Source organism: Dipodomys ordii, unplaced genomic scaffold (genome assembly GCF_000151885.1).
Source record: "Dipodomys ordii isolate 6190 unplaced genomic scaffold, Dord_2.0 Scaffold76, whole genome shotgun sequence".
In the NCBI taxonomy this organism is placed as follows: Eukaryota; Metazoa; Chordata; class Mammalia; order Rodentia; family Heteromyidae; genus Dipodomys; species Dipodomys ordii.
The window spans coordinates 9,030,556-9,042,621 of NW_012267292.1; the positions used below are offsets into that span (position 1 = coordinate 9,030,556).

Genomic DNA, 12,066 nt, shown 5'->3' on the forward strand with positions numbered 1-12,066 from the left:
CATTGGCCCCCCTCTCTCTCCACTTCCGGTACCCTTTCGAATTCCCGCCCATCCGGGGAGCGCTCGGTGGGTTAGGTCGCAGGATCCCGGGAGCCGCGCGCCGCGCCCAGCCCCGCCGCCACCGCGCGCCGAAGCCCCCCACCCCACCCTTTAAGGATGCATCACCTAGCGCCGCTGTCACCGGCGCCGTCACAGGCACCCAGCGCCTCACCTGGCGCCTGCCCCGGCGCCCCCCTCTCTCTCCCTCTCCCGCACCTGCCAGCAAGCTCCCGGGGGCCGCAGGTGCGGACGACCGCGGAATTCCACGCCCCGAGGACGCCCACCAGCTCGAGGGAGAGGAGGGGGAGGCGCGGCCTGGTTGGGGCTCCTACGCAGAGATCCCAGGTGCGGTGCCGCGGGCCAGGCCTGGCTCGGAAGGGGTCCCGGGGGCCTGGAGACCCGGCCTGGGCGCCCGCGGGGAGGCGGGGAGAGGGGCTGGGGGCCCAGAATCCTTTTCTTTTTTGGGGGAGGGGTCCCCACGTAGGCTGCACCACCGAATCTCCACCGGTCTGCATAGATTCTTGTCTGGAAACCGCCAAGTCTTTGGGTCAGCTTTGGATTGTTGATGGTTCTTCCTCATTTGCAGAGAGACCACGGGGGTGGTTAAAAGAAACAAACATCGGCTTCCTAGTTATGGTTACAGAAATGAGTTTCCAGCGATGTCTGCCAAGTTCTGGACCCCACGGGCCAGCCAGGAAGTGTTCAGAACCTTAAAAGCATCTTCCACGTGGCGGATTTGTTTTCGGTGGAAATTCACGTCCCTAGATTTTGATTGGGTGACTATTTCTTACTAGTAGTGGGACCGCCTGGCCCACAGCCTTTCCCGTGAGAAAAGGAAGCTTCTGGGTTCTCGGCATTAACTGGTTTGAGCCGTTTGGCGATTGGAAATGGATCTCTTGTCTTGCGTGACAAAAATTGATATGCTGTGGACAGTTTCCCATGATACTGTTTCCCAAAACCAAATGTGCGCTGCTTCTTTTCCAGATTGTGCCTGTGTAGGCAAGCATGGAGGTGATTCACGGCACCCCCTACTGTTGCAGGGAGCTTGAAGGATCTGACATCCTGTCAGACACCTTGTACTCAGATGAAGTGCACACTCCCCTAGAAAAAAATGTTCGTCCAACCGCTTCGGAGGACAGGTAACACAAAAACTAGAAAAAGTACATTTAAGGGCTGGGAAAGTGGCTCAGGGGTAGAGTGCTTGCTTTGTATGCGTGAGGCTCTGGATTCGATTCCTCAGCACCACATAAACAGAAAAGGCAGGAAGTGGCACTCTGGCTCAAGTGGTAGAGCACTAGCCTTGAGCTGAAGAACTGAGGGATAGTGCCCAGGCCTAGAGTTCAAACACCACGACCCACAAAAAGTGCATTTAAAAGAGGGTTTTAGCCAGGCTCCAGTGGCTCAGGCCTATTATCCTAGCTACTTGGGAAGCTAAGATCTGAGAATTGAGGTTCAAAGCCAGCCTGGGCGGAAAAATGCATGACTCTCCAATTAGCCACCAAAAAGCTAAAAATGGAGCTGTGGCTCAAATGGTAGAGCATGAGCAAAACAGTTCAGGGATAGGGCCTAGGCCCTGAGTTCAAGCCCCAGGATCTCCTCTCCCCGCCCCCATCCCCAAGGGTTTACTAGCCTGTGGCTGTAATCCAATATACTCAGGAGGCTGAGATCTGAGGATCAAGGTTTGAAGCCAGTTCAGAAAGAAAAGCTAGGGCTGGGAAGGTGGCTCAAGTGGTAGAGCGCATGCCTTGCATGCCTGAGGCCCTGAGTTCGATTCCTCAGCACCACATAAGCACAAAGAAAAAAGCCGGAAGTGGCACTGTGACTCAAGTGGTAGAGCCCTAGCCTTGAGCTGAAGAGTTAAGGGACAGACAGCACCCAGCCCAGAGTCAGAGTTCAGGCCCCACGACCGAACCAAAAAAAAAAAAAAACCAGAAAGAAAAGCTCGTGAGACTCTTCATTTAACCAGCAGAAAACCAGAAGTGGTTGCATGCCAGGCTTGAGCAGAAAAAGTGTGAAGCCCTGAGTTCAGGTCCCAGTACTAGAAAAAGGAAGTTTTATTACTGTAATTTTTAAATGTACTCTATTGTATTCATTGTTCTAAGGCTCTTCTCATAGGAAAGGCAGAACAAAAAAAAAAAAAATCATGACAAACCTTGTATTTTCCACATCTATTAAGCCTCCCAGAATCTAGAATGATCACTTCCTAACTTTGCAAATTAATCTATTTTCATAGTTTTTTTTTATTTAATGAAGTGTGTTGTGGTGGTTTCCTATCATCCCCTAACACCATCAAAATACCCATAATCTGTTACTCATATTTAAAATTTTTGCTTAACTAAATTTCCTGTGACACATGTATTTATTATGACTAAAATCATGTCTAACCCGTGACAACCATGTGATAACTCTTTTAATCTTCATGACAATCATATGAGAATTACTATTTCCCCATGTAACATAGGAAGTATCAGATACACCTAATTTGTAATGTCATCTTTTTCTGTATATGGTTTACTTGAATTATTGGATGAGACATCAAAATGCTTAGTAAAAAAAATTGTGTTCTTGTTTTATTGTTTTTCACTTTCATCTCTTTTATTTAAGAATTCTTTTTAATGCTGGGCTCCTGTGGATCATGCCTATACTCTTAGCTAATCTGGAAGCTAAGAGCTGAGGATTGCACTCCAAAGTCAGCACTGGCAGGAAAATCCATGAGATTCTTATCTCCAATTATTCACCAAAAGGCCAGAAATAGAGTTGTAGCTTAAGTGGTAGAACATTAGCCTTGAGCAAAATATAGCCCTTGGACAGCACCCAGGCCCAGAGTTAAATCCTCAGAACTGACACCTAAAAAATATTTTTGAGAAATCAGACAAGAGGCCACTTGCTTTCAAAATGAGGCTTTACTACCACATGGTCTACTCCTTCTCCCCCCCCACCCCCAAACTCACTTCTGGTGAGTCAGCATTTTATGACACAGGAATAGTTCAGTCAACCACTTGGGAGATAGGAATATTCTAGAAGTCAGTCCTATTCTTAGATGGCCATCAATTCCAGTAACATAGAAATAACAGAATATCACACAAAAAAAATACTTGCTGGACAAACTAGGGATATTTGAAAAATACATGTTAGTAAACACACAAACATTTAAGAATATCAAGAACAACACATGGAACTTTGCCTTGCTTAATTTAACTGTTCCCACATAAGGCAGTGGCAGCTGTAGAAATGATGGAGGTTTTAATATTTTCATATAGCTTCAAAAGTTTAGTTAGGGAAATATCCAACTCTTCCAATCTAGGAAGAGCAATCCCCAGCTTACTACACTATGAAACAAAAAAGTTCACAAACTTTTTTGAGTTCTAATTTGGACATGTTTCTATCCTCATCTTCTGAACCCATTGTAGTTGCCCTGCAATGTTCTACTCCAGTCCTAATTTTCATCTTTACTGATAAGAAAGATGTCCTTAAGTCTTCATTTATTTATTTATTTATTTATTTAGTGGGTTGTGGGGCCTGAACTCTGGGCCTGGGCACCATCCTTCAGCTCTTCAGCTCAAGGCTAGCACTCTACCCCTTGAGCCACAGTGCCACTTCTAGCTTTTTTTTTTTTTTTTTGCTTATGTGGTGCTGAGAAGTCAAACCCAGGCCCACTGAGCCAACTTCCCAGCCCCCCGTAAGTCATTAAAAAAAAAAAAAACTTTAAAACTTTAGAAGGGTCAAGCATTTCTTCCCAACTAACACTGGATAAAACGGTGGAGAAATCTTGAATATTATTTTACTTGGTTCTGCTGAAGGATGTCAAAGTTAAGGATATAAATACACATAGAGGTAGATAAGACAAACACTCTGGCTAGCAGGAGTAGAAAACTTCTGAAGGAGTTGTGGGTTTTTGGTTGTTTCTAATTTCTAGAAATGACATTTTAAGTAGTAGGACAAAGGGGTTTCAATTCAACAAATCCATTCCTTTTTTTTCTTTTTCTTTTTTTTGTCAGTCGTGGGGCTTGAACTCTGGGCTTGGGCGCTGTCCCTCAGCTCTTCAGCTCAAAGCGAGCGCTCTACTGGTTGAGCCACAGCGCTACTTCTGGTTTTCTAGTGGTTTATTGGAGATAAGAGTCTCATGGACTTTCCTGCCGTGGCTGGCTTTGAACCTCAATACTCAAATCTCAGCCTCCTGAATAGCTAGGATTATAGGCATGAGCCACTGGCGCCCAACTCCATTCCATTTTTAACTGTTGTGATTATTAGATAAATTACATTCTAATGAGGACATTTTTCTTCCTTGTAATTTCTACCTGTTGATTCCCGTTCTTCTCTGTAAAGCCATGCAAAATTATAACTCATCGCTCTAGGCTGGCAACTCTTCGAGAGTTTGGAGATTCTTTCTGCCTTTCTGAGTCATTTCTCTAGACTCTGCTTGTATTCTTGTCTAGGGAGTCATCATCTTGATCACACTTGATGGATCTATTCCAGTTTAGAAACATGCCCTTTGTACTCCCAAAGAGAAAGAAAGGTTCTTAATTATAAAAGGAATACATGTTCCTTATAAATAGCTTAGAAACCATGAGATTTATAGAGGAAAAAAAATCCTCCATTTTTTCCAACAGAAAAAGATCATGATATTAAAACACAAGAAAAGTTCTCCAACCTACTTTTACTCACAATATTAATCACTGTGTTAATACCTCTTCATTTTAAAACAATTTTATCTTTAAGTAGTTGAACAAAAGAGGTACTTTTAAGCAGTTTATAAATACGGTGCATCTTGATCAGTTGCTCCTTCAACATTTTCACTCCCCTTCCACCCACTCCTTCCCTCTTCTTAATTTTGTGGTATAGACTGAATTCCTCACTGCATTCTCCCTCCCTTCCTACTTCACCTATCCCCTTCCCCCCCTTTTTTTTTGTCGGTTGTGGGGCTTGAACTCTGGGCCTGGGCACTGTCCCTTAGCTCTTCAGCTCAAGGCTAGTGTTCTACCACTTGAGCCACAACAGTACTTTTGGAGTCTCACGGACTTTAATTCACAAGAATGGCTGTCAGCCCCAAATTCCAGCTTTTTTTTTTTTTCAGTTCAGAGGACATCAAATTAAGCAGAATCAAATTAACCTTGGATCAGAGGAAAATCCATGCAGATCTGAGTGCTCTGGGATGGTCCCTTGTCTCTAACACAAAAGGAATCTGAGTAGGAATTTAGCACAGTCATAATGAATTCACCGTGCCTTCAAAAAGCACTCAGGGGGCCAGACACTGTGGCTCACATCTAGAATCCTAGCTACCCAGGAGTCTGAGATCTTAATTCAGAACCAGCCTGGGCAGATAAACTGAAGAGACTTAGATCCAAATAACTGGCAAAAATCCAAAAGTGGAGATATGCTTCAAGTGCTAGGGCACCACTGTGAGCAGAAAAGCTGAGCTAGTAAATGAAAGTGTCAAGAGTTCAAAGGGGGTGGGGTGGGGAGGGAAGATGGAGGGATGGAGGGATGGAAGGAGGGAGAGAAAAGAAAGAAAAGCATTCATGGGTAAGCTTTTCACTGAAATATTGATTCCCTTTACCTAAATGGTCCAATGTTTTTTTGTGTTTTTGGGTCTGGTCGTGGGCCCGAGCTCTGGGCCTGGGTGTTGTCCCTGAGCTCTTCAGCTCAAGGCTAGCGCTCTACCACTTGAGCCACAGCGCCACTTCCGGCTTTTTTCTTTTTGCTTATGTGGTGCTGAGGAATTGAACCCAGGGCCTCAAGCATGCAAGGCAAGTGTTCTACCACTGAGCCACCTTCCCAGCCCCTAAATGGTCCAATGGTTGGTTAGTGATTGACCCCAAAGCCCCAAAACTGGTATTGCCTCTAAAAGAAGCACCTTTGAGGAAGTACTGTTAAATGCACAATTGACCAGCCACTAACAAACTGCAGACAAAATTATTTGAAACAACATCTAAGTACAACCATAATCCTGGCTAAATAATTAAAATCTGCATTCCTTTTTGTTTCACATCAGTTTTCTCACAGTCCCTAAGCTGAAAAAAACCAGGGTATTCAAGTTTCTCAGAACCTCTCCTCCTAACTCCTTGGTAAAAAGGAGCTAGACTTCCAGAAGATTCTCTTTCCCTAACAAGATTCTGAACTAGTCTTGAAAATATCATGGGTAACCGCTACCACCACTCTGTGATTATGGAATACTCATTCAGGCCCCGTTCTGGCTCTGTGGCTTTGAAACCAAATCTCAGGGTACCTTGAAAACAAAACAACACAGAGCAAAAAACTTTTGTCATTGTTTTTACGGGATTATCCTTCCTAATTATGAACATGAATCTTACCATGTTTTAGCTCTTAGCCGCTTAGTTCTGTAACCATAGACATACTTAAAAGAATGCCCTTTAAAAATGCCCTTTGGAGTATTTTCAAGGAATTTGGCAATTTTAACAGTGATACAAGATGATTTCCTTCTATCAGCCTACTTTTTCTAGGAGAGACAACTGTCTAGTTGTACTGTTACCCAGGATTGATTTAGAGATGTTACATGGAAATCGCCTGAGGACCCTTCTAAAGTTACAGATTCCTAGTCTGACTCACTGGGTTTGAAGAGAAAAGGGCATACGTCTGGTAAAGAAGTTTGTTTTCAGTGTATTTTGAGAATGATTGGGCTAGCAGAAAAGTATTAAAAATACTAAGGAAACCAAAGTTAGGGCTCTGGTTTATCCAGTCACTAAGAGAAAGCTAATGTTGTAAGCCTTGACTTATTTATTTGTGTTTTTTAGAACAATATACAGTGGCCACTATTTTAATTTTTTGGGTCCAGTCGTGGGGCCTGAACTCTGGGCCTGGGCGCTGTCCCTCAGCTCTTCAGCTCAAGGCTAGCGCTGTACCACTTGAGCCACAGCGCCACTTCCGTCCTTTTTCTTTTTTGCTTATGTGGTGCTGAGGAATCGAACCCAGGGCCTCAGGCATGCAGGGCAAACGCTCTACCACTGAGCCACCTTCCCAGCAGTGGCCACTATTTTATATAATCCCTTTTGATCTCCCTTAAGAATGTTAAGTACATTAACAGCAGAATATTATTTTGTATTTTAAAGTGCCAGTAACAACTACCACAAATCACCACAGAATTTTATGCATTTTTAAAATATCGTTATTGTAAAGGTGATGTACAGAGGGGTTACAATTACATAAGTTAGGTCTTGAATACATTCATTTTGAACTCCTCATTTTCTCTCAGTCAAAATTCTATATACTAATTTCAAAATTAGTTCTGGGTTCCCTCCATAAGAGAATATATCTGTCTCCCAAACATGTAAATAATTTCCTGTGTCCATAGATTTCAGCATGAGTAATTTGATGAGAATCCTCTTTGTTATAGATTTTTTTTTTTTGGCCAGTCCTGGGTCTTGAACTTAGGGCCTAGGCACTGTCCCTGAGCTTCTCTTGCTCCAGGCAAGCACTCTACCACTAAGCTACATTCCCAGCCCAGAAATACATGTTATTTAAGCTTCTAAGTATAAGGAAGCTGAGATCTGAAGACTGTGATTTGAAGCCAGCCCAGTCAGAAAAGTCCTTGAGACTCTGATATCCACTTAACTACCAAAACAAAGTGTGTGGGGGGGAGTGGAGGAGTAGAGCTGTAGCTCAAGTGGTAGAGCACTATGCTTGAGCAAAAAGCTAAGGGACAACACCCAGGTCCTGCTGAGTTGAAACCCTAGGGCTGACACACACACAAAGTTACCATAAAGCTTTTTATTTGTTTTTTTAACCAGTTTCCTCTATATAGTACTACGAATATTAAAGGTAAGGAATTAAGACCCTAAAAGAAATATTTTTATGTATTACCCTTTAGATTTTTTTTTTTTTGGAACTTAACCAATTTTAGGTGGATGTCAGCCTAAATGATTAACATTTTTTACTGGCTCTTCTTCAGGGACAAAGTAATATAAAGGGGTCAGATGTTGAGAAATCAACTCATTTAGTATTTAAATATGACTTTTACAAACTTAAATATTAAAGGCTATATTATCATTAATCATAATGTGCTTAAATAATTTTGACTTGTCATGTCCCTCATACCCTGTTGATCAAAGTCAGAGAGCTAGTGGGACCTTTGAGATCTGAGCGCCAGCATCTCTATCATACCCTGAATCAATGGTCACCAATATTCTTCCTGACTAGCTGGTGCAAAGGTTTGGTAAACTTTCTCTGTAAAGATCTAGACAAATGTTTTAAATTCTGTGTCTGTCCCTGCTACTCTACTCTGCCCTCTGTGATAAAAGCAGTCATAGATGATAGGAATGGTCATGCTGTTGGATTGAGGTAGATGGATTCAGCTAGGAACAGAGTTAGCCAACCTTTGATCTAGTAACATATGACAATAAAGAACACTTATAAGATACTCTTTGAGTGTTATTTCTCTATTTTATTTATCAGTGACTGTAGAGGGATTACATTGTTACTCATTAATTCTGACAGAAAATACAGTCCCATGTTCAGGCCTACCAAAGCTATTCTTCTGTGTTTCTGACTGGCTCCCTGTTGCTCTGGGAATATAGTTCAAAGGCTTACATAGGATACTATCATTGTTTTCCTGTTATGCTTCACCTCTCACCATGGCTCTTTTCAAATGTGCCTCACATTCCTAAATTCTACCTCAGCTCTTCTAATATAATCTAAATGCAACCCTGTATTCACAGCTCTTAAGGTCTCAGCAAGTTCCACTCAAGTCTTTATAAATCCAAGCCCTATGTAATTTTTCCAAAATGTATTGAAATTCCCAGGATGAAGGCTACGGTGTGTAGCACTTTAAAGTGGGAGGAAGAGGAGAGAGGTAGCATTAATCAAGTTGGCATTGTACTCACAGTCTGACTTGTGGAATTGAAATCCCTTGTACAACTACTTAAAAAATAAATCAATCAAAATAAAATCTCATGGTCACTTTAGGATCCTGCAGCACATTGGCTTTGATGCAAAACTTAATTCCTCAGTTTTCTGCAGTTTCTCCAAAGCAATTCCTCAATGTCCTTTTAAAGACTTTATCCACATAGAAAATTTGTGAGCCTGGGTTACTGCACTGGGTTTCTGGGAAGAAGTAGCTCACATCATATATATATATACTTCACATCATTTATAAAAGTTTGCTCAATATCTAGTATATGTCTGAGTCAAGCAGAATAGGTCAGATAAGGAGATGTTAGGGAAATTAACCCTAAAATATGTATTCAAATGTTTTATTCTTTCATGCGATTGTTTCTAACACATTTATAAGATTATTTCTTTGTTGCTTTGTATGTCCCTCCCCCACAGTCTAGCCCCTACTTTCACTATATTTGATGTGGGTATAATTTGTGGAGGGGAAGGGAAAAAACAAGTCATTTAAATAGGGATACAGGTGGACCCATTGCAACAATGAGATGTACAAGTCGTTATGTCAAAAATGAACTTTACAACTTTGGTGGGGGGGCGGGGAGGATTGGGTCGGGGGAGCAAGGGGGGGGCAGGATGGGAAGGGGAAACAAAGGAGGATGCTACAATGCTTGATAAGAAATGTACTCATTATCTTGCCCATGTAATTGTAACACCTCTTTACAGTATTTTCACAATAAAAAAATAAAATTAAATTTTAAATAAATAAATAAAAGTTTGCTCATCATGAATTGATGACCAAAATATAAGCATTAAAACCATAAACCTCTTAGAAGAAAACATAGGGATAATCTTTATGATTTGGGGTTTGGCCATGTGTTTTTAGATGAGACAAAAAGTTAAACAAGGAAAAGAAATAAATTGTGTTTCACATAAGTGAAAAGAAAATCACAGGGGAAAATGTTTGATATGTATCTAGATAAACATAAACAACTATAACAAACATTAAAACAACTAGTTTAAAAATGCATAGGATCCAAATGGATCCAAAGAAGATTTACAAATGACCAATAGTAACATGAAAAAAATATCCAATATCATTAGTTATTAGAAAAATAAAGTTTAATAAGTGTAGGAAAATTAAAAAAAAGGAAAATAAAGTTAAAACCATATTAAGATACCACTTCACATATATTCAAATGGAGATCCAATCCAGGGCCTCACACTTGTTAGTTAACTACTCTACTACTAGAACTATTTCCCCACCATTTTGTTTCTTTTATAACTGAAAATAACAAGTGTTGGGGAGAATGTAGAGAAATTAGTACCTTTGGAAATGTGAAATGGAGCAGCGCCTGTAGCAAACAGTTTGGTAGTTCAATAAATTAAACACAGAATTAAGTTGTTCCCTTATATATTTCCAAGGAAGTTAGAAGCAAACATTCAAACAAAACCTCACGCCTGTAATCCTAGCTACTCAGGAGGCTGAGATCTGAGGGTCATGGTTCAAAGCCAGTCTGGGCAGGAAAGTCTATGAGACTAATCTCCAGTAAACCACCAGAAAACTGGAAGTGGTGCTGTGGCCTTGAGCTGAAGAGCTCAGGGACAGCACACAGGCCCAGAGTTCAAGCCCCACAACCAACAACAACAAAACTTGAACATTATTCATGAAAGCCAAATATCCATAACTGATAAATGGCTAAGCAAAATTTCATGTATCCATATTGGTAGAATGTTTTGCTGTATAGCTTAGGCATATCTGTGAGTAAACTCAAAGCCACTGGATTATGCACCTTACATTGGTGGATTCTTCAGCACATGAGTGATGCCTAAAGAAATGTATTTCTCAAAAGAAATACAGCTGTTGAAAAAGGAATCATGTGTAGACATCTCAAAATTTCACTTCATTCCTTCAACAATCCCATGATGATGACACCCTAGTAATCAGGATCTATTGTGATCTCCCTGACACGGAGAATTAGGTGTTTTGAAAATGTGAACTAAAAATGTTTAGCAAAGTTAGCCAGATTCAGAAGAACAAAGATCACATTTCTGACATGTGTGTAGTTGCTGGGCCCCAACTATAAGCATAGATGTGCATGCATACAGGATTGTGTGATCAGTCTAAAGTACAGTATACATGTATGAATACCATGGCAAAGCCCCTTTGAACAATAAGCATACACTTGAACAAAAATGAGGATCTAGAAATTGAAACATGTCTTGTCTGGGGTGTAGGTACTAGTGAAGGGGGTAGATGAAGGAAGAAGGGGATAGAGGATGAATATTGTTATATAGTTGCATGAAAATGGAACAAGTAAAGTCTCCGAGACTGGTTTGGGGATTGGTGACTGATCACGATGCACTGTCTACTTAAGAGAGGTAGTAAAATGGGCAAGTATTGATGTGAATAAAAAAATAAGTAAAAGCACTTAGTAAGCAATCGGAACTTTAGGTGCTGCTGAACAACTTCATCTCATTTTTCACAGGTACAAGGAATTAAGGAACACACTCCAACAATGCCGGCTTCCATGGGGCAACGAAAGGGAGTATGGCGGCTTAATGCCTGTTACACTTCCTGATGAACACCGACAAAAATGTGGATCGCCTCCTGTCCTGGCCAAAGGACATCAGCATTATGGATTTGGTGGAGAATCATGGACCAGGTAACTGAAGCTCTGCTCTTCACCCCACCAGGGTTCTGTTAGCCATTTGTCTTTATTTCCTTTTTTGTTTTGTTTTGTTTTGGTTTTGGGTCTGCTCTCTGAACTCTGGGCCTGGGCGCTGTCCCTCAGCTCTTCAGCTGAAGGCAAGCGCTCTACCACTGAGCCACCTTCCCAGCCCCCATTTGTCTTTATTTCTACTCTTAGTCCTTTGTTAACAAAAATCTGTCCCGAGACTTATTCCTTGTGCTAACTTAGGTCACAAATAAAAAAATATGAATCATGTGATTTCTAATTGTGAAGTACATAAAAATTCTGTTGGCTTTTGCTAGTTTTTTTTTTTTTCGGGGGTGGGGGGGGTCCGGTCATGGGCCTGAACTCTGGGCCTGGGCACTGTCCCTCAGCTCTTCAGCTCAAGGCTAGTGTTCTACCACTTGAGCCACAGTGCCACTTCTAGCTTTTTTCTTTTTTGCTTATGTGGTGCTGAGGAATCGAACCCAGGGCCTCATGCATGCAAGGCAAG

The 12,066-nt window shown here is 41.6% G+C and overlaps 1 protein-coding gene across 1 annotated transcript in view; it reads left to right on the forward strand.

Annotated features, from left to right (window-relative positions):
- The first annotated feature begins 147 nt into the window (after positions 1 to 147).
- Positions 148 to 12,066, forward strand: part of LOC105991712 (chromosome unknown open reading frame, human C7orf31) — a 34,378-nt gene continuing 22,459 nt past the window's right edge. The window contains exons 1-3 of the mRNA XM_013024392.1: positions 148 to 384; positions 1,024 to 1,178; positions 11,370 to 11,546. Of these exons, the coding sequence (XP_012879846.1) occupies positions 1,045 to 1,178; positions 11,370 to 11,546 (311 nt within the window). The 5' untranslated portion in view covers positions 148 to 384; positions 1,024 to 1,044. The remainder of the gene's footprint in view (positions 385 to 1,023; positions 1,179 to 11,369; positions 11,547 to 12,066) is intronic.